We start from the raw sequence: 23207 nt of genomic DNA, 5'->3' as shown, positions 1-23207 counted from the left end.
AGAAATACTGAAAATGTTTTGCAAGTTAGGTATATTTAATGATATCAGAAAAGGCAGATATATATAAGTAGGACCTAGCATCATACACGATAGACTAGATACTCAATGTCTGAAGGCATAAATGTTCATGGGTTTTAAATTTGTAGACTGAAAAGTTCAATTGGAGTCTTCCTAAAAAAAAATGAAATATGTTTATTAAATAAATCAATAGACAAAAATCATGTTATCTGAATCAAACACATTTATACCATATCTTGACTCTGCCTTTGATGTATATCAAAGGCAAAATAAAAGGGTTATATTATGTACTTGGTATAAATAGAGTCAGAATGACAGCAGAATCTACTGTTATCTGACTAAAACCAAAATCATTTTAAAAATCCTCATGCATGGTTTCCACTGGAAGTTAGTCTCCATGCATATGTTTTACATCGTATAGACAAAACCCATGCTTATGTGCATGTAGAACTTATTCTGGAAAACAGATGGTCTTACTGCTGTGATAAATGTATTTTGGAAAAATAGCAAAATCCTGTTCTCATTTATTTTACTACTTGAACTTTCTTAGAATATTGGGATTTAAAAAACTCCTACATTCAAAGCTGACTTTATAGGTTATGGAAAAACTTTGGTAGGGAGCAAACACTGTTTTAAAAAAATTTTAAGACGAGAATGTTTGGAAAAATACTTCAATATAACTTTAGAAGAACAGCTCTCACACAGTCATTTGATTAAAAATTCAAAAATGATGTACCATTTTCTAGAGAATAATTTCTGAATTTCTCATCATATCTTTAAAACCTCTTAAGCTAACTTTTCTTTACCAACTCTGTTCATTCCCAATTGATACAGCCCCCTTCACTGTCTTGACTTAGTCAAACCGAACCATCATTCACAGCTACTCTTAGAGGGTGCCTCATCCGGGAACTATTTCTTGACAACTTATGCCCATCTGCATACCCACAGTCGTTGCTTGTAGTTACAGTTTCTAAAGTGTGCTCTGTTAATAGGGTGCTTGAAAAATCATAGTTCAGCAGGCGTCTTTAGAGTAAGATTTTGCAGAGCTGTTGACATGCATTGTGGCTCACAAAGGAGGGGAGGGTCTAGTACATTAAGTTTTCCAAACTTATTTGATCACAGAACGGTCCCCTCCCCACCTTGGAATAACTCACAGAACTAGTATTTGATGGAAGGTAGTATAAGAAAGTCTTGTTTCTACCACACAATTTGGAATTTGCAAAGCATCCATTATGTACCAGGCATAATCATATAATGCAAATAAATATGCAAAAGACAAAGTTCTGATAAGTAAAATATAATGCAGTGAGTGCTATAACAAAGGTACACAGAAAATGCTCTGAAAACACAGAGGAACAGAGGAACCAAGATCAGTCTTGGGACTTGATTGTATTTAATTTTCCACTTCAACCCTGCTCTTAATGATTCTCTTATTGTTTCATATCTAATTGTATCTTACGTGTAGTTTTATTTCACCTAGACAACTGGAAACTTCTTGAAGGCTGAGACACGTGTTATGTAAAATGTTTGGATCCTCCACAACAGCCAGAACACACGGTGAATACTGTCACCATTTAACACTCCATGGAGTCTTCTTGTTTTCTTGTAACCTAACTTTTCATTCTTGCTTTTAAGATCTAGTGTAATATGGCCTCAACTTCCCTTTCAAGCTTTATTTATCATTATTCCTTTATATTTATGATTCTGTTTGACATACTTTCCTGTCTCCATTCTGTTCTTAATGTCACAAAATTCTTTTGCTTCCTTTCCTGTCTGTTAAAATCATATCATTCCAGGGTTTTGATGCAGTAAGTAGTTGGAGAGCTTAACTGACTTTTATGAGTTACTGCATGTTTGAAATGGAGAGAAAACAGGGGAAGGGAAGGTACATGCTCCGTATTGCTAGAAATGAACTGCTCTGAGATCCACTGGCTAGACTTTTGAGCCAGACCCAGAAATGAAACCCAGCTCCATCACTGGGTAACAATGAGTACGTGGCAGACAAGTACTTAATCTCTGTGTGCTTGTTTCTGGATTTGCACAACGGGGACAAAGTCACTGCCTCACAGAGTTGTCATGAGGATTTTGGGTGTGATAGGGAGCCCAGAGCTGAACACAGCACTGTCACAGTAGATAACTCATAATCCTTAGCTCTCTTCTTCCAGCTCCCTTTCCTTCCTTTTTTCTCTCAGAGAAAATGCAATCAAAATATGATTAAACAATTTATTATTCTATATTCAAAGGAATGATGACAATCAACAATCGCAGTAGCAACAATTGTTGACAACAACAATCGCAGTAGCAACAATTCCATCTAACTTGTTTTTTAAGTATTTAGTACATGCCTGTGGTACCAGTGTAAGCACATCATGTTAGAGTATCTCTTTAAACCCCCAAGCATATGAGTTAAGTATTCTTACTTTTATCCCCAGTTTATAAATGAGGGCATATAGGCACAGATGGAGACTATTTGGAATGCAAAGTTTGCCTTCATTAGAAGATTAGAAGCTTGTTCTAATAAGACATCCCAGACACACTTCTCTTTAATATAGTCATACATTTCAGATCAATTTCCTTAAACATAAGGAACCAGTTAATTCTACTGAATTAATCATTATGTTAAAAATTGTGTCTTTTCAGTTCTCCATGTCTTCTAGTTCATTTTGGTGATAAAAAGTGCTCTTTGAAGCCTCATATATGTCATGTTGGATTGCTTTTTGCTGGTTCTGTAAAGGGCTACTTCGCACAAATTAAGAGCTTCAGGAAATATAGTAACACTTAAGCACTGTGAAAACTTGCAAAAGTTAATGCAAAGGGATCTTGCTTTCTTTAGAGTTTAATGATACTTTTTTGTCTTTCTTTTAGCCATGTCTACCCTATCACACATATGATAGAACGAATCGACCCTCACTAAATTAGTCACAGAGATCTGTCATATATTCAGATTCATAGACATAATTTCATCAACGATTCTCATATATTAGCAAGTAAGAAGTTTAACCTAGGATAAAATAATTGTATGGATTTCGAGACTTACCTGAGCACTAGATATTAGAAGAATCTCTCCGTCTCCTAGAGTTTGCACCTGATCTGTCTGTAGAAGGGGCCGGCCATCTTTCATCCAGGTAATTTTAGGGGATGGGATTCCAGAAGCAATGCATGTAAGTTCAAATGGGTTATTAACAATTACTGATATCTCTCCAGGTTCCTCAGATCCATTAATATGAGGTGGTTCTATTAAAAGAAAATTTTTTAAAAAAGAACAACAGTAAAATACACCTGCTATTTGATAAAATACTGCTGATTAGAAAAACTTGAAAGGAAAATACAACTCAAATTTGCATTCATACAATACAAATTAATTAGAACAAGGAAACCAAAATTATAATTCTTAGATGTCATTAGCACTTCTCGCTGGCACCATTTCAAAGGGATGGATCATGCCTATGAGAGATCATGAAGGAAATGGCATTTCATTACAAGGTAATGACAGGACAGTTATAACTCAGATAATTAGAGCAGTCTTTCTGAACTGCGAAGATCTGAAAACAATAAAAACTAAACCCACCTGGTACCTTTATTTTTTTTTTGAGAATATTTACATATATTGGTGTGGTTTTGCCCTTTTAAATACTGGTTGTTCCTACAAAAGCAATGGGTGAATATTATGGAAACTTGCTTATAATCTTTTCCATGTGGAACTTTGAGAGGAAACTGTCTAAGCAGAAGAAAAAATAGTCACATTTGGAGATGATGATTTCTGCACAAAACACCATCTTATGTCTGGGAAGGAGTAATTTCCTTTTTTGTTACTTATATTTCTAAAATTACCTTTTTCAAGAGTAGGTTAAAGAATCTAAACATAGGAAGAAATATTGAGGTTCCTTAGTTCAACTACCCCTGAGTTTAATAATCCCTTTAAAACAGACTCCCCTTAAAATGATCATTCAAGTTTTCTATGAAACTTTCATAGTTCAAATTTTCAGCTTACTATTTCACAGGGAAGCTAAAATAGCTGTTGGACAGCTCCAAGGGTTGGCATTTTTGCTTTTGTTTTTGATTTTTAATCAGGCACACAGTTTAGAACAGTGACTCACAGCAGAGGATCTGGAATCCGACAGACTGAGTTTGAATCCTGGCACGAACAACTATTAGTTTAGTGGAATTGGGGAAATCTCTAAAATAGAGATAGCAACTTTATTTACCCAATAGGATTGTTGTGAGAAATAAGATAAACTATACATTTCCTTTGTGCTTCTGTATCTGTTTTATTTTACAATTAAAGGTTTTTAAAAGTTATCACTACTACAATCTCTACTATAGCTGTTGGTGTTATCATTAAAATCTGCTCCCTAAAAATTTCTGTTCTCCTTTTCAGATTATAATTATGAAGTCAGAATTTCTCCTGAGATCAGGCACATTCAGGGTGATATGGCCATAGATTGAATTCAGTATTTCTTAACCACTGTCCCACATGACTTCTTTTTATACTTCTATACGTCTAACATATTGCTGTCAAAACACATCTTCTTAAGTGCAGTTTGATATTGATCTAAGATTTCCTGATAAGAAGATTTTAATGGCTCCATGTTGCTTACTAAATTAAATAAAAACTCCTAATCATGACTTCCAAAGTTTCCACAACATGCTCTTGATCTAACTTTATAACATTATCTACTTTTCATATACTTACATGTGACCTAGGCTTCCAATTAGGCTACTTCTCTCCCTTAACAAGCCCGGTCCCTTCTTGCTCCACGTGGTCCCATCCCTTCACTGAATATCCTGAAGCAGTGTCAAGGTTTCATTAATGTCATTAAGTTCATTAGTAAAAACCACACACCCTTTCTTGAGTCTCACAACTAAGTATAAAATGTCTATTCCCTTTAATTTCCACAGCATTCTGCTTGTATCTCTCAAAAGCACTTATCTGATTCTTCATTTGACTACAGTCGATTCTTTATTCCTCTTACTCATTGGTTATTTACTATGTGTCAATTACTGTGGATACAAAGATCAATTAGGCATGGCCTTTCCTCTCAAAAGTTTATAATCACGAGACTTAAAACAGCAGCAGCAGCAACAGTAACATCACCAAGTTCCTGACGGGTCCAAACCCCAGTCTCCAGATCTCATTGCTGTTAACTGCAAGCTGTTTTACCCTATGTTCTGCTCATATGTCTTTTACTTTGGGCAGAGCAGAAGCTGTCTACACTCTGATGACTCCAGAATTTACATTTCCAGCCTAGATATCTCTTCTGAGCTCCAGATCCATAAATGCAATTATCAGATAAACATCTCTATTTGGGTTTGAAAACCACTTCAAACTCAGCACGTATTCAGAAAGAACTTGCTCTTTTATTTCTCAAAACCTAGTCCTTTTCCAGCGTTCCTTACATCTATGCAATGGATCAATCAATCATTCAGACACATAAGACAGAAACTGAGTCATCCTTGATAACTTCTTCATCATCCCCCTATGTTTTAGTCCACAAACAAGTCCTAATAATTTTACCTGCAATTATTTCTAGAATACATCTTTTTCTCTCACCTCCATCATTCTAATCTGAGTTACAACACCGTTTACATGAACCCATGTCTCCTTCCTGGCTGTAGGTGCCTATCAAATATTACTTATTTCTTTCTTATTAATGGACCCCAATTTTGTTGGGCCTATCAATGTGCTAAAAAAAAAAAAATTACATTTCCTGGCCTCTTTAGCAGATAGCAGACGGAGTGGTATGTGAGGATTCTGACCAACGAGATGTAAGTGGATGAGGTTTTGTGGGGGCTCCTAAGAAAGTCTCTACAAGGGCAGCTCTTTGCCCTTCCCATTTTTTCCTGCTCTATTATTGCATCTAGAGCAGACTCTAGTTATGCTGCAGGTGAGCAGACATGGCGTGATCACTGCCCAGCTAGGATGCAAAGGCCAAGAGAACTGCAAATATCTGAACTGCTGAACCAGTGCAACAACTTCCTACCTCCAGACATCTCACTCAGTGAGAATAACAAAAATTTTTATTTAAGCAGCCATATTTAGACTCTCTATTACTCACAGCCAAACACGATTCCGAATTAATTATACACTGGTCTCTCAGTGTATAATCCATTCTTGCCCTGCTCCAAGTAGCTTTCCACTTTGCATCTAGAGTGGTCTTTTCAAACTACAACCCTACCCATCATATCTCATTCTCAGAACTTTAAATAATTTCTCATTGTTATAGGATAAAAAACAAATTTCTTAATATGGTCAACAAAGGCTGGACCCTACCAACACCCCCAGCACCCAGTTTTATTTTGTATGAGGTTCTCCCTTGTTTCCAGTGTTCTAGCCACACTGGACTTTTCGGAACCACTAGTATACCATGACACCTCCCACCAGGTGGAGGCAATTAAGTTGAGAACAGCAGTTCCCCAAGCTAGGACGTTTGCATTCCGAGTGGCAGCACTGCTCCAAGTGAAGAGCTTTTCAGAGTTTAATGGAATTAATTTTCAACAGATGCTGAAATACTGGACCCTCTCATATTTCTGCTGAGCCAGTTTTCAAATCTGTTTTAAGAAAATATCATCATTATAAACTCTTCGAGTGGGAAAGCTGTTCTTTGTACCTTACCCTAACGAGGTCATTCATGTTCTCCTCCTTCCTTGTCTTCATCCAGAAATGCCCTGCTCCGTGATGCCCTGCTCCGTGATCCTGCTCCTGGATTCCTAAAGTCCTAGAGGAATATTCTTCCTCTCTCCCCCCACTGCCACATGCTAGACCAGACCCTGCATTATCAGGCCTGTGGGAACACAATAGCCTTTTCATAGTCTGTCTTAAGATTCTTCTCACCTTTGCAGTGAGGTCCAAATCCCCTAAAATGTTCTCAATGTCTTTCACAGTTTGGCCTCTGCTCATGTGTATTTCCAATCTTGTCCCTTACTACTCTTCTGGTCACACTCAGTGTTGGTGAGGACGAATTGACGATTCAAGCTCTATCACCTTTGGTGAGGAATGTGGGCAAGATATCTCTAACTCTCCACTCGCCTCCACAGTCCTACACTCCAGGGCTCAGGTTTATCCTTGAGGAGATCTAATCTGAAATTTACTGTCCCCTAAAATTTACTTTATCCATTAAATCCTCATCAAACTGAAAAGTAATTACTTGTTCAGTACTGGTGTTCCCCTCTGATGTAGGCGCTTGAAGGCAGAGGCCACATCTTTCTTATTCAATGATGCGTTCAAGGACCTGCCATACCATACATCACATAGGAGGTGTTCACAATTACTTGTTAAATGATGACTAGAAACAGGCCTGGAAAATAATGTGTATTCAACAATTAATATGTGGAGGCTGGCTGGTTAGCTCACTTGGTAGAGTGTGGTACTGATCACATCAAGGTCAAGTATTCAGATCCCCATACCAGCCAGCCACCAGGGGGAAAAAAACCAACTCAATATATGCATAATGAATGTCTAAGATCACATTATGTCATCTCCTGTTATTCCTCATATTCTGTGAATTTATGTACAGAAATTTATTACCCATCCCCATCCCTATCACATGCCTCCCAGAAACACATTTTCTTCTGTCTTTTGCCTCTAAATACCTTGGAGAACCTCTTCCACTATGACCCTTCATTCTGTGGAAGTCTCAGCTACATCAGAGTATCTCACTTTGTTTATTTAGATATTGTTCTGCCTCCTTTTACAGTCAAAACTCTGTTTAATCCATCTGGAAATTATCTAATTCAGTTCAGTTTAATCCAACAAATAAATATTAAGAGCCTCTGATGTGTCAAATGTCCTGCTAAGCACTGGGAACATAGCAGTGAGTAAGATGAGTGCTGCCTCTGCACTCATAAAGCTTAACTAGGGATGAAGCAGACTTTTGAAGTTACATAAATAATTAAATTTTAATAGGTGCTCAGTGAAAGATTACAGAGCACTCTAAAAACATATGCTAGTCCCTACTAACAAAGACTCTTGCCAAAATTCTTTTTGCTGTCTCTGTAGGGAGTATTTTATGTTGTGTAATGAGCTTGGGGTTTTACCTACGTCATAGCAAAAAAACAAACACAACTCCAAAGAAGTCTTGATAATTGAAATAGTTCATTGCGTTTCTCTTCCTTTCTCTTCCAAGGTCAAATTTTTTTACTTCAAGGAAAAGATGTGTTTTCTCTTTATACTGTTTGTTTGCATGTAGAACACTGGAATACACAGTTTAAATATTTACTTTAAATGCACACAAAAGTAGACAGAACTAGACTATTTGAAATGACTATTCCAACTACAATATACAGATTGGATCATTTAAAGACAGTTTGGGATAACATAATAGTATAAATATTATACTTTTTCGTCAAATTTCTATTATCAGATGTGCTTTTAGCTCTTGGAAAAAGTTAAAAAGCTACTGATCAACCAGTTATAAGACTTTTTCAATGAATAATGCTTTACGAGTAGAAGTTTGCATTTTTTCAGACAGATAATAAAACAATTTAAATTTAAATTTAACATGCTTCAGATGATAGCAATTACAAAACAGAAGCAGATATACAATAAAGTTTTTACAAATTTTGTCTGAAAGCAAATGATTCTAAGAATCATACTTATTTACTAAGGTTTCACTGTCACTTACTTCCCAGTTATTCTATATTATCAGAAAGTTTACATACCTAGGACCTTTAGCATAAAGTGCTTGCTGACCTCTCCAGCTTCATTTGATGCAGTGCAGGTGTACCTTCCCGAATCTTCAGTCTCTGCTTTGATGAGTTGAAGAGCCATTCCTTGAGTGTTGATCATCAGATGGGCATCAAGTCCCAGAGGCTGGCCATCTCTAAGCCAGGACATAGTGGGAGTTGGGGTTCCATCTGTAAAGCATGTCATAGAGGTGGAACTGCCTTTGACAATTGTGATTTCTTCTGTCCCCATTGCATTGTCCATATTTGGTGGTACTATATAGAAAACAAAATAGGCAAAATTTGTACATCTATTGATTTGAGATTGATTTAGATAAAATATTCAAATAATTCTAAAATATTTCTATGGTCGATAATATATATACTTTAAAATAGCATATAATAAATTGATGACTTTACTGTAAAAACATCTATCAGATATGCTAATTACTAATCTCCAAATCTTAGCAATGAAACCTCAGAATTGTTTTCTTATAGGACAATCAATATGTTTTAAATTTTGCTGATTTTTCAACTTCTTAGGTTTGTCTCTTTTAATTTCTTATAATATGTGTAATAGTTCAAGTAGTATACTTTCAATTACTTTAAGGAGAATAAATAAAATAATATCAAGAATTACTTTAAGGAGAATAAATAAAATAATATCAGAAAATCTCAATATTTCAGAAACAAAAGGTTTTGAGTTCCCTCTTTCTCTCTCTCTCCACACACACACACACACACACACACACACACACACACACACACACACACACACACACAGAGATACTTGCGTGCACATGTATCCATTCATATCTAAAATATTTTGAACAACCTGCTAGTGTTATTAGAAAGCAGTTTTGACATTTTCCTTGTATGAAAAAAATTGGTCTTGTATCTATATCAAAAAGCTGTTTAAAAAATTTTAGATTTGATTTAGTGCAAAATTCAAAGTCTGAAGAGTATTTTGACAGTTAGTCCAATAAATGGTCCAATAAATCTGGACCCCTTGGGAAAAAATGTGTTCTTTTCTAGTTAACAAGATCTTTTCTTTCTAATTCTTTTTGATAGAGGAAAGTCATATTTCTCAATCTGGGAGGAAGTCATTTTTAAAGATAAATGTCTGTTGCTTAATACTGGACACACGGTAAAGTAGTAGGGTCATTTCTGTTACATACCAAACACTTGAAGGCTGTATTGCTTATTATCTACCCCAGCTCTGTTGGAGGCCACACAAGTGTACACAGCAACATCAGACACCTGAGCTCTCACAATCCTGAAAAACAATTTGATCCCACATTTCATAATTTAATTCCATCCAACATATACAAATAAAATAATTATGATTTGTAAAGATTATAGAAGATGATTTATGTTTGGAATTTTAGTTATGAAGCTTATTAACCATCCATCACAAAACACAAATGCCTCAAATGCAATTTACTCTACAAAGTTGCTTAGGCAGTGATAATAAGCCACTGAAAACATAACAGGTGAGTATTTTTCAAATATATTTTAGTATAGAATAATGTTAACATGAAAATCACATGATCGTGGTAGGCATTTTTCTACCATCTTGCCATATAAAATTTTAGCTAAAATAGTAGTTCTTGGAAATATGTATGTGATAACAAGTCTGTCTACAGAAGAACCATTTTATACAAATTTACTAAAATATAAGCATTCAAATAAGAATAAAAGAACATTTCAATTATATATTTATTATCCCCCTTTTCTAAAAATATACAGAAAGGGGAAAAAAATCCCAACACTAGCATTTTTTAAACACTGTTCAGATAAAGGAAAAGTCTACAATCATAGTGATTTTATCTGTCTTTGAAATCATGCATAACAGAAGCTGACCTGATAACCTGCCCTGCTGACAGCAACCGGATATGGGAGGACAGGGGCAGAGGAAGTCCATTCTTTAGCCAGTTTATCTGTGGTGGAGGCATCCCTGTGGCTCTGCATTCAATATTTATTGAAGTATCCACCAAAGCCATTAGTTTCTCTATTTCTTCTTTATTGTTCCTAATTGTGGGTGGAACTATGTCATGCAGAAAGCGAGAGAGAGAGAGAGAGAGAGAGAGAGAGAGAGAGAGAGAGAGAGAGAGAGAAGGGAAGGATGTATTACTAGCTCAAATCATTTTAACTACAATTGCCCACATTTCTGCTTTGCATCCCAAAAAGAAACAGCAGTGACATTAGACTTAAAACTAAGTGCTCCTGATACCTGCTGCTGGACCTTCATGTCTACTGATAGATTCTTAAGGTAGCATAGTCATAAGAGGGTGATATTTCATATTTACCATAGACATTCAAGTTAAAAATTCGGTCTTCTTCTCCAGCAGGATTAGTAGCCACACATGTGTATTTGCCCATGTCGGATGTGAGAGCTCCGTAAATGTTTAATGTGCTGCTATTTGCAGTCACCCTACGGAAAAGTCATAATAGAGGCACTGAGATGCTTTGTGTCAAGCTCAGATCAGGAAAACTCACTCCAGATTACTGAGTTCTTAAAAAAAATAACTATAAAATGATGTCTTCATCTTGGATATAATAATTTGAATCTATTTCTCTAAGTACACAGAAGCATATTAAAATCAGAGCTAGTGAAACTGATGAGATTTCGGGCAACCAACTAAAATTATACAGTAATGGGTTTCATAGCCACCACCTCCTTAAGAGAAAAAAGGAAATTAAAAAAATCTGGTGGGAATTTCTCTCTCTGTATCATAAGCAAAGACATCTTTTTGTCAGAGTTAGAATATTATATTCTTAGTTATCAATATAAGATTTGAATCAAATGAAAATTATAAAAAATTCTGGTGTAATAATTGAAGACTGTTACAGACAATGAGAAGCTGAAGAAATTATACATCAAAAAATCTAGTTGTAAACAACTTAATAATACCTAATGAGAAGGAGCAGAATAGGATAATTTATATAAACTGTGACAACTCGGTATCATGTAAGGATGTATTTGGCAAGTTTTTTCTATAAATTGCTAAAGCTTTTCTTTTGAATTACATAATAGTAAATGATAAATATACAATTAGATCATCAAAGATGTCTAAGTTAAGATTATTGCATTACTAGTTCTCTTCACACACCATTAATTATCAAACAAAACTTGTGTTTTATGAGAAGATTAAGTTACTGTATACAATGATTTCTAAAGCAGTGATTCTATTAGAATCTCCCAGTGTAAAAATTAAATACTCCACTTTTATCATATCATGTTATTTAATATGATTATTGAGAATTACAATATCATCAGGGTCTAGTTGTATTTTTTCTTTTTCAAAATATGAATTCAAAAATTCATGAGTTTAGTCATATGAATAAACAAAAAATCAAGTTGGGTGATCAAAGCAAAATAGTAAGTTGGCTTTGAACAAATTACTTCATTTGATTGATAAATTGTTCCACACACAAATCTACACATATTGTAAAGTAGTAAGCAAATTTAGGATGCTAATGTAAGAGAAGGCATGATAGACCCTAAATTCCTAGGTGCAAGTATTATATAAGATCTTTAGGTTCTATCAAGTATATAGAACTTGGTCTTGAAGGTGGCCAATATCAGATATGTAATAAAAGTAATTAAATACTCATGAATTATTCCTAAAATTTCACACCGGAAAAATAAAACTTAAAATTTATCTCTAAAATATGGTTTGGCAATTTATCCAGCCTTGTAAAGGGGATAAATATCTAAATTTTAATGTACAATGAATACAAAGAAAATAATATTTCTCTGTCTTTAAATTATATATATTTAATTCATTGACTAGAAAATACACTTGAAACTCAAATTTAAAAGACTAGTTCAAAATGATAACTTTTAAAATACATTTAATTAATGCCTACTTATGCATATTATTTTTCGGGTATATGCATGTAATAGGGCTTTGTGTTTAGGTAATCTAGCAGAGTGAAGAATGCTGGATTGTCCTTCCAAACAAATCTGTTGTTGAAAGTAGCAGGAGGCCCTTACCACAGAATTGTTGCGTCTCTTTGGGGCACGAGTAACAAGTGTCAGCTGAGAATAGGATTTAGACAAACCGTTATAAGGAATAAACTGGGTTATGATGCTCGAGATGAGCCAAGCACTATGGCATGTATGCAGTTTAATGGTTTCAAGCCCTAAATCACATTTAGGATTATTAATGAATCTTCTGTGGGATGAAATTGGTTGGACATTAGTAGGAAAGAAGAACTAATTATTTTATGATGTGGACTTTGGTCTAAACATTCTGAGATTAGAGGAATAAAATCAACAATAATTAACATTTTTAGGGATAAGTGTCTGAGGAGAAATAACACAGAGTTGACGGATAAGGAACACACACACACACACACACACACACACACACACACACACACACACAAACATTAGAGTGTTCTAAGGATAATTTCTGTGTTCAGTTATCCAAAAATTTACCTTATTTCTCTGTGAATATAATAATAGTTACAATGAGATGAAATTTGGTATTATTATTCATGTGAAATTTGAAGCATAAAGCATTGTAGAAAACCTGGCAATGTATAATGCAAAGATTCTTTTTAAACATACCGGATTCTTTGTGTTTCATCACTAGTGATGGGCTTTCCATCTCTAAGCCATTGAATAAGTGGGGTGGGAACGCCATTTGCACTGCAGACCAACTCAACGTTTTCCCCTAGAAGAACACTGACTTCACTTGGCATTTCAGCACCAGCAACACTTGGAGGAACTTTGGAGAAATAATCAAGACTTTCATTAACAATGTATAAGGATATAAATTGTAGTGAATTTAATAGAATCGCAGAACAACATGCTATTTCTATTTCACATTCTTCCTAGGTTATGGTTCAAGATCAAACTATTGTTATCCTCATGAATTACTTTTAAATGAGGAAGATAAAGGAATCACTTCAGTATTCCTGGTGTAGTTATAAACTGATATCGTCGTTTAGGACCCCATAGGGGCTGGTGACAGATCTACCTCATGGGAGCCCTTTCTGGTCAAATGAACTCATTCTCAGACTAAATCCTTAATGAATAATTTAAAATTAGTACAGTACAGGAGAATGTGATTTTATAAAATCTTGGTATAAGAGTCTGAGGAAAGTATCTAAATTGGTTATTTCTTTCTCCATTATCCATTTTAAATATTATTTATTCTGAACAATGAATATGCTTATTATAGTTTTCAAGATCCAATAGTTTCTGTTCTCTTTTTTTCTAGCCATCTTTGGTTTCTATTTTAATGATTAGATCAAGAAAGAATGGGTAATAAAAATATTAACAATGGTATCAGACAGAAACATGTTTGAATTCCTATTCCAAATAATTATGTGATTGCTGAAAGGCAGCTCACATCAGCTTGCAAGAGCCAATTTTGCACGTCTTCCCTACTTCATGCTTAGTGACATCACATCGGTAGCTTGAAACAGGCCATGGTGGGAATATTTAACACCAAGGAAACTGGAAAATAACTGGCTACAAATCAGAACCTTTTTGTCTGGAGAGTCAATTGTCAAACATTTACCAGCACACCCACTGCATAATCTCTCCAAATCTCATTTTAATCATCCAGAAGATGGTAACAACTATAGCGAATCAGCATAATTTAGAGTAGTAAAGGAGTCAAGTTGATAAGAATGTTAATAATAAGAGACTCCTATAATTAATGTCTAATATATGACAACCACTGAACAAAGCCCTATATGTATACATTATCTTTAGTCCTAAGACATAATAAAGTATAGAAAAAGTCTGGTAAAATTTTCGGTCATATCATATACCCTATGATTGGTGTCTATTATTATTAATGCATTAAACATAATTAAACATGCCATTTCTGACACTGAATCTCTGAATAGCTATTTTTCCCTTTACTTTTCTGAAATCTCAAAGCATCACTAATCATTACAGAGAGATCACTGATATCCATAAACTTATCTTTTTGTTTTAATTTCATTTTCTGGAGTTAGCTTTAGCAGGGCCCACAGCAGGTAGATAATATTCATGGTTAAATTTATTATTTATGAGAAATTCTTTCCCTAGTAACTATAATATAATTGGGGGGGGGGGAAGAATTTCAACTACTTCCATTTCAATTTCAATATTAAGCCAAAAGTAATAATCAGACATTTATAGAAAATCATAAGACAAGTTCTCCCTGCAGTGCTCAATACTATGCTTGTATATAGTAAGCATTTATTAAATATTTGTTAGATGAATTAGTGCTCCTTATTCTTATTCCAAAATAATACAAGATTCATGATTACTTGAAATTTACCTAAACTACTATCTGTGGTTAGACCACAGTGCAATCTCTTCATGGATTAAATCTTACTTATCTATATAAATAACAACAGACCTACAAGCTGAGCATCATAATAAATTATGCCAGTTTAAATAAATAAGTATAATTCAATAGGATATATACTATAGGAAGGTAATAATTTCAGTAAAAATTTTAAAAGTAGAGATTGTCAAATTTCTACTACTCTTTTTCCACATTTATATCTATTTCCATGAAAATAGAGTCTACTGGTAAATGCAGAACAGAAAATTGACATTATTTGGGTTGATCTAAAGATTCTTTGAACCAATTACTAATGATTCTTTTAAACGTTAGAATGTTTTGTGCTATAGATGGAATATAACAAGGAAATTGAAGATAGATCATAATGTATATGACATACCCTGAATGGAAAGAATGTAGTTTTTCTGTGCTTTCCCCTCCATATTTGATGCAGTGCATGTATAGTTTCCACTATCTGAAAGCTGAGACCGGGCAATCTGGAGTTTGCTACCTCCAGACAAAATATGAACTTCAAGCGAGTCAGAATTGTCTACAGGTGGAAACAAAGCAAAATAAAATATAACAAGCTTATAGTTTCAACATCTCTTCAATTCATCATAAAATGTCTTACTTTATGTAAAAATGTATTTCTTAAAAGTTCTCCCTTTACACTTTTACTTTAAAGGAGAGTCTTTTTGAAAAAGGAAAAGAGAGAAAAAAATCCCTTTATAAAAGTAGTTTTACAATGAGTTTATACTGTAAATTTATATATCAGTACATTAGGGTTTCTTGAACTAAATACAGCTTTGAGCATAATACTGAAAGTATGACAGTTTATAAATCTAGTGAATTAAGAATGAAAGAAAACAACCACAAAAAAATGCACAGCTACCTTACCTATAGGCTTGTGGTTTTTTAACCATGCTATCGTGGGAGGCGGGATCCCCGTGGCATCACATATTAAGGTCACAGGATTGCTGATCGTCTCCACAACCACCTCTCTTTCAGGACCTTCAATACTGGGTGGCACTGTAAAAAGACAGAAGAAAATCACGTGTCCTCATTAAGCTAATTCAGTACACTTTCTTTCATTTGCATATCTGGGGGAAAAAGAGTTGTATTAGAGGCAGATGCTCACCATATACATTGAGGTGGAAATTTTTATCATCCCGTCCTGCTACATTTATAGCTCTACAAACATACTGGCCTGTGTCAGATACCTAAAAGAAAAAGATACTATTGTATGTGCTCCATTAAGTTATAGATGACCAATCACACTGTTCAAGTGTAGATTAAATCATCAGTCATCTTTATGCTCAAATGCCCCAGTTCTAATTGCCTTCTGCAATCCTGCTTTTTTTTTTTTAATGAAAATAAGGTCAATGGCATTGACAATCTATTTGTTAATGAAAACCATTTTTCACCGTAGTAAAGGGAAGTGCAAATTCCAATTATCTCTTCCACAACCCCACCAAGGAGTCATGACTCAAAAAAGAATAAAAGATGCACCTCAGCTTCCTTGATGTGCAGCATTTGTCCATCAGCTAAAATCTCCAAGTGAGTAGATGCTGTTATCATCTGCCCGTTCTTATACCAAGTGATGACTGGTGGTGGGACGGCATTCGACTCACACTCCAGTGCCACTGAAGTTCCCTCTCTTATGTTAACTACCGAAAGCGATTCACTGCCATGATCTTTAATGCTTGGGGGCACTGAGGGAAGGAAACAAGAACAGAAGGATTTTTTAAAAATTTTCATTAAGATGCTGAGAGAGAAAATATTGAATGCCAGTTTTAAAATGAAAGAATGTTATGAATATAGAAACAAACCATAAACAGTCAGGGAAACTTTTTTCTTGCTTTCACCCGCCTGGTTGATAGCTATGCAAGTGTATTCACCACCATCAGATACCTTGGCCCGAATAATCTGTAGAGTTCGACCACCTGTGGGCAAATATAATGCAAATTGAAGAGTGGTATAGAGGTTGTGCTAATAATTATTTCATCAAAAAGACAAATGGCAAAAGAAGACCTTTGCTTTAGAGTGAAATTTATATAGAAGTATTTCATATTTAAAATGAAATGCTTGAATCGGATTTCTTGGATTCTTCCTTTATTATTGATTCTAATTCCTTATAAAAGAAGAAACTTAAGGAATTTTTCTCTCTAGTAACCAAACATAAGTAGTAGAACTGTTTGACATAGGGTCTAGTGAGCAAAGAGTAATTATACTATAGTGTTTTCTGGGTTTTAAATCTCCCCCAGTGCAGAGATCACTGTCTTTCTGTCTATCTGTCTATCCATCCATCCATCCTGAAGGAGCTTTAGAACTGATTAAAAACAACCAGTGGGTTTATCCAATGAAAGTACTATTTACCAGTCTACCACTCCCATGGAATTACTAAACCGTTCTGTTACTAAATCTCATAATCTGCAGAAAGAGAACTATTATTGTACATTCCACTAAAATAATAAAAGTCTATACAATCTTACCCTAATGGCCTCAAATGGGTAAAAAGAGGCATTTCACGTGAACAAATAAAAAGAATAAGACAAAAGTTTGGAAAGAAACTAAGTTGAAATGCCATTTGTACTAAAGTAAAGAAAAATGAGAAAGTTTTTCCCACCTTAGAAGAATAATAAGTTTCTTACCGGGTACAATGAGAGCATTTGTGTTTGGTTTGACAGGCTGTTCATTCTTGAGCCAGCTGAGATCAGGCGGTGGAAAACCAGAGACCTCACAGGTCAAAGAGATGAAATTGTTCATCACAACAGTGACATTTTCAGGGTTAGGACCAATGACACTTGGAGGAACTATAATATATTAAAAGTGCAATCTGATGTTACTAGCAACATATATTCCAATTTACTAAATATATAAGTCCAACTACTATTCTCTACTAAAGCACTGAGTCACTGATACTGTTAATTATATGTCTTTCTTCTAGAACTCCCTAATGCCTCCATCAAGCTCTGTCCATCAGTTTTTCCCAATTCAGAGTACCAGAGTTTTCAAAGACAGAATTATTCTGAATTCTATTCATAAAACATAGTTAGCAATTTCTAAGATGATTCTGTCAATATGCAAAGAAAGACTTAGCAGTGCTTTTGATTAAGTACATTTGAATAATCTTGTTTTTAATATTATATCTTTATTTAAAGTTTTTATTTTCTTTTTATAGCAATAATAGTGTTGAAATTTGATTTTAGGGTATCTGTCTATCAATAAACTATACATATTATCTTGAAAATGTAGATCAACGACTTTCAAGATGAGAAGAAAATTTAAGAAATAAACACTATTGTTATTGCTCAAACCCAAAAAAGAATCCAGAGACAAAAGCAGTGCAGAGGAAAAAGTGGAGTAACAGTGAGGTAAGTAATGCAATGCCATTTATACATATCAAAATACATGCATGTGGAACAATAGATGTTCATAAGAACATACGCACATGGACGGAATAGCATCATACACATTCAAAGGTTTCCTATGAAAGGGGTGAGGAAATAAGAACGAGGAGAGGGCATAAAAGTGAATGAATAAATGAATGAATGGATAAATAAATAAAAGTAGAGATGGGTCTTGCACAGCCGATAGAGATAGTGAGACATAAAGAATGCAATTAATAAAACACTCTATTATATACATTTTGTTATATTAAGGCTGAGGCATTAAAACAACCTCAAAAGCAAAAGCAGAACATCAGAAAGGCAAAATTGCCTTTTTTCCTTTTAATGTCACATAGTTGTTTATGTTTTGTCCATTAATTAAATCTACTATTCATTTATTCGTTCATCAAACATTTATTAAACACCTTTTGTATTCCAGACATTGTGCTTGATGCTGGTGATGCAATGTGAGAAATGTAATCGATAATAGCCATATGTGAGTACAGTTAATAATTTTGCAGTAATGACAGACATTGAACTAAAAATAATAGCTAACATTTTTTTGAGTGATTCTTCTGTGCCAGGCACTGTTCTAAACACCTCACATAAACTACTCATTGAATCCTCATGCATCTAATGTGTTGGATACAGTTCTTATCCTCATATTATAGATGAGGAAGCTGGAACACAAAGAGGTTAGCATCTTACCTAAGGTTTCCTAGCTAGTTACTGGAAGAGATACTGTTCTACACTGCCTAGAAATCACAAGTGTGATGAGTGTCAATTAGAAGAGTAGGGTGACAACAGGGCACTAATCTAGTTTGGGGATAAGGAGGAGAAAGTGACATTTAAAAAATACTCGAAATATGACCAGGAATAAGCTAAATGGAAAACAGGAAATGGGTATGTCTTCCAGAAAGAATGCATAGCATATACAAAGGTCCCAATAAAGAAATGAACATGGCACCTAGAAGGCTGGCAGGACAGAGTGTGAAGAACAAGGTGGGAGTGGGGAGGCAGAGAACTAAAGGACTAAGCAAGGATAAGATCCTATAGAGTTTCAGGGCAACATTAAGAATGCTGAAATACAGCCTCAGGAATGGGAAGCAGAAGAGTGGTTTAACTATACATTAATTTAAAAGGTATCAATCTGGCTGCAGTGGAGGATACTGATTGGAAATCTAGCTGATTAGAAAGACCACTTAGAAGACTGTTGCTATAGTATATGTAGACTATGGTAGCTGTGACTACGATGGTCTCAAAAACCATCAAGATGAATGAGTGGATACCAGAATATTTTGTCCCAGAATATTTGGAATCATCAGGGCTCAATACTTTGGGGCGAAATTTAAGGAGGAGGAGGAGTTAGGGATGACATCCATTTTTCTGGCTTGAACAATGGGTAGATGGCGGTACCCTTTACTGAGACAGAGATCTTTGAAGGAAGAACACATTTTTTGTTTGGTTCAGTTTATACACATTGTTTTAGAATACCTACTAAACATTTGTGTCAATAAGAAGTAGATATTTGGATAGAAGGATCTGGAGTTCTTGAGGGGGCCTTTGCTGAAGATAAAAATTTGGAAACTATTTGCACATAGACAGTAAATGGAATTTAAGAATGCACGAGATCACCTAGGAAAAGAGTGGGAAGAGAACAAAGTCTAGAGCTTTGAGAACTAAAGGTTAATAGTTGGGTAGAGGAAGAGCAACTGGCAAGGCAACTGGGAATGAGAGATTGCAAAGGCAAGACATAGGTAAGGGTGGTGGTGGCACAGAAGCCAAACAAAGAGAATTTTTGAAAAAGGTTGTCAAAAGCTCAGAAGTAAGAAAGATGAAGCCTGGAAATTACCTGTTGGGCTTATTAATAAGAACATCATCTCATGAAGTCAGTGAGCATGCTCTGCAGAGCTGTGGAGGTGGAATGCGGAATGCAGCAGTGGGAGTGAGAAATGGAGATGTGTAATATGTGCAGCTATTAGAGAAGCTTGCTTTGAAATGAGGGAGCAAGCTAGGGAGGAAGCTGGAGAGAAATGTTACATCGAAGGTAGACTTTTTTTTTTTTTTTAAAGAAGAGACAAGTCAATTTCAGTGCAACTGGGAAGAAGCCAGTAAAGAGTGATAATTTCAATACTCAAGAGAAGGTGAGGAGATGGTGAGTTTTTGAAGAGGTCATGGGGAGAGGTCAGGTTAGTCTTTGGCCTTTGGAAGGTAGAGGAATGCATCTCTCTGCTGTTGTAACAGGAGAAAGGAAGAAACAGCAGGAACGGACACAGTTAGTACTCTCAATTTGATGGTAGGGATTTGAGGTGGCTTCTGGGATATGCCTTCTCTTCTCTGCAAAACAGGAGGTGAAGGCATTTACTAAAAAAAAAAGGGAGAGGGAGCCGTTAAGGACTAAATGTTTGTGTCCTCCCAAACCCATATGTTAAAACCCTAACCCCCAGTGTGGCTGTATTTGGAGATGGGCCTTTAAGACCGTAGTTAAGGTCAAATGAAATCTGAAGGGTGGGGCACTGGCTCCTTAGAGTTAGTGTCCTTTAAGAAGAGAGACCAGAGAGAATTTGCTCTCTCCCTGTGAGTGTGCCCAGAAGAAAGGCTGTGTGAGGTCATGCGAGGACAAAGCAACTGTATGCAAGCCAGGAAGAGAGCCCTGCTGGTACCTTGATCTTGGACTTTCCAGCCTCCACAATGAGAAAATAAATTTCGGGTGTTTAAGTTATATAGTCCATGGTATTTTGTTACAGCAGCCCTAGCAGACTAAGACAGAGGCCACCTGTCATTTCAGGAGGGGGTGACAGTGAGAGTCACTTTGGAGTAGAAACCAGAAGAGGAATCCCAGGCAGTTTGAGGGGCCCAGTTGAAGCTGGTACTGTGAATTTATAATGACAGCGATATTCCTGACTCCAAGATTTCCTCCAGCGGTGGCTAGCTACGTAAGTGCAGGTTTGGTGCAAATGTGGAGTTTAGTGGGAGGCAATAGAGAAAAGCAGCTAAGTATAAAACTTCTGGAATCAGACTGCCTGAGTTAAAATCCTGGTTCTGCATTTACAAGCTATGTAACTTTGGGCATGTTACTTAATTTCACTGAGCCTCAGTTATTTCATCTGTAAGAGAGGCATAAAATGCTAACAAGCACCTTGGGTTGTTGAGATGATTAAGTGAAATAATCTACATAAAACACTGGCATAAACAATATGTTGTTGTGATATGCAGATTTGAGCTTTTACTGAACAAGAGTGATGGGAAGACAAGAGCTAAGAGAAGGAATTGAAATGCTGCTCCGTGAAAATTAAGCTGGCTGTGAAGTGAGGTGAAGACAGCAAAAAACTGAGCGGAAGACAGACTGAAGGTGAGAGTACAAAGGAAGCAAGCACAGGTGACGTGGGAGATAACATGTGGTATGGTTCTAAGTGAAAATAATTTAAATTATTTCCCCCCAAATGAATTTTCCAATATTTAAGTTATGGGTTCCTGATTGCAGTCAGAAGTTCAAGATACCATTAACTGGTGAAAAAAGAAACACACTTCTGAACTTCAGTCCTTAATGATAAGACAGTAGTGACTACTTCCTTGCAAGTTATTCTCCCACTTCAGATGTTTCTACTGTACATTAAGAGAAGGCAACAAATACGAAGAAAATACAATAAGGGAGAAACAAACATTAATTTAGCAACTACAACTATACACACGATTTAGGTTTAGGGAGACTAAGATGAGTAAGATATGGCCATTTGCCTAGAACATTTATAGTAAAGTTATGAGACAGAGGTGGAAATACAGATATATAAGAAAAACACCAAGCAACATATGTAACTGCTACAACTGGGGTATTTACAAGATGCTTTTGATCACATAGAGGAGGAAAAATCAATTCTGCTTTGAGGAATCAGGAAAAACAATCAATATCTTTATTTCCCAGCATTATTTTGCTGTACTTTACAGATTAGAATGTATGCTTTCACAATGATCGTGTTTGCTTAATTCATTCTTCCTGGGAATTCGTAACGCATATATTTCTGTCCCGGTCAAATTTATCCATTCAAAAACCTCAAAGATATTGATTAAGTACCTACAATGTGTTACTCACTGTGCTAAGTACTGGGAAACAGAGATAAAAGTATTTCAAATATCTGTTACGTAAACACCAGACACTGCTAGGTAGGGATACTCCCCACATATCACATCAAAAAAGAATATGCATCATGCTACATAAAGGCTTCTGAGGGAAGAAATTTTTCATGAAATTTCTAATTTCAGCTACTTCCAAAATGAGCTAGAATTTTACTTTTGTATTACCCATGTAAAGGAAATCTTTATAATTATTGTTCACCGTTATCAAGTTAATATTCTGGAAGCAGCTGCATCTCATGGAATAAAACTACTCTTTTTGTGGTAGACATCCAACTGCTTTTAGCAAAAAGAAAAAAAAAGTATTTACAGACTGTCTAGCATGTATTGAGAACTCAAAGTTGGATACATAAATTAAGTGTGGTGGTGGTTTTTAAGCAATCAGCTAATTCTACAAAATGACTTTTTTTTTCTAGGTACTAGAGGGTACAGCTCAACATGAGTTCTGCACTTGAGGGCAGAATTGGGTTCCGATCGGGACTAGTGTATGCATTTTTATGAATAGTAGACATATATTTGATTCTAACTTCATATAAATTGGTAATCTTTGCTATTTTTAATTTTGATTTTACTTTCAAATATGTAGGAGTAACTATTTTCTCGAGGGACTGAAATAATATAAAAATGAGTTTTCTGGAAGATTTGTATTTTATAAATCTTACTAGCTATAGTGGGAAGAAAGAAGAGAGGAGACTGAATGAGTGCAGGC

The 23207-nt window shown here is 35.3% G+C and overlaps 1 protein-coding gene across 1 annotated transcript in view; it reads right to left on the bottom strand.

Moving 5' to 3' along the window:
• The window catches only part of HMCN1 (hemicentin 1), a 414327-nt gene that overhangs the window by 76993 nt on the left and 314127 nt on the right, over positions 1 to 23207 (bottom strand). Inside the window, exons 58-69 of the mRNA XM_063104004.1 lie at positions 17630 to 17791; positions 16808 to 16921; positions 16488 to 16690; positions 16117 to 16198; positions 15876 to 16007; positions 15379 to 15528; positions 13259 to 13418; positions 10989 to 11113; positions 10543 to 10726; positions 9858 to 9955; positions 8677 to 8955; positions 3056 to 3252 (exon numbers count right to left, since the gene is read on the bottom strand). Of these exons, the coding sequence (XP_062960074.1) occupies positions 3056 to 3252; positions 8677 to 8955; positions 9858 to 9955; positions 10543 to 10726; positions 10989 to 11113; positions 13259 to 13418; positions 15379 to 15528; positions 15876 to 16007; positions 16117 to 16198; positions 16488 to 16690; positions 16808 to 16921; positions 17630 to 17791 (1886 nt within the window). The remainder of the gene's footprint in view (positions 1 to 3055; positions 3253 to 8676; positions 8956 to 9857; positions 9956 to 10542; positions 10727 to 10988; positions 11114 to 13258; positions 13419 to 15378; positions 15529 to 15875; positions 16008 to 16116; positions 16199 to 16487; positions 16691 to 16807; positions 16922 to 17629; positions 17792 to 23207) is intronic.

Source organism: Cynocephalus volans, chromosome 8 (genome assembly GCF_027409185.1).
Source record: "Cynocephalus volans isolate mCynVol1 chromosome 8, mCynVol1.pri, whole genome shotgun sequence".
In the NCBI taxonomy this organism is placed as follows: domain Eukaryota; kingdom Metazoa; phylum Chordata; class Mammalia; order Dermoptera; family Cynocephalidae; genus Cynocephalus; species Cynocephalus volans.
This window is presented reverse-complemented; position numbering and strand designations above follow the sequence as displayed.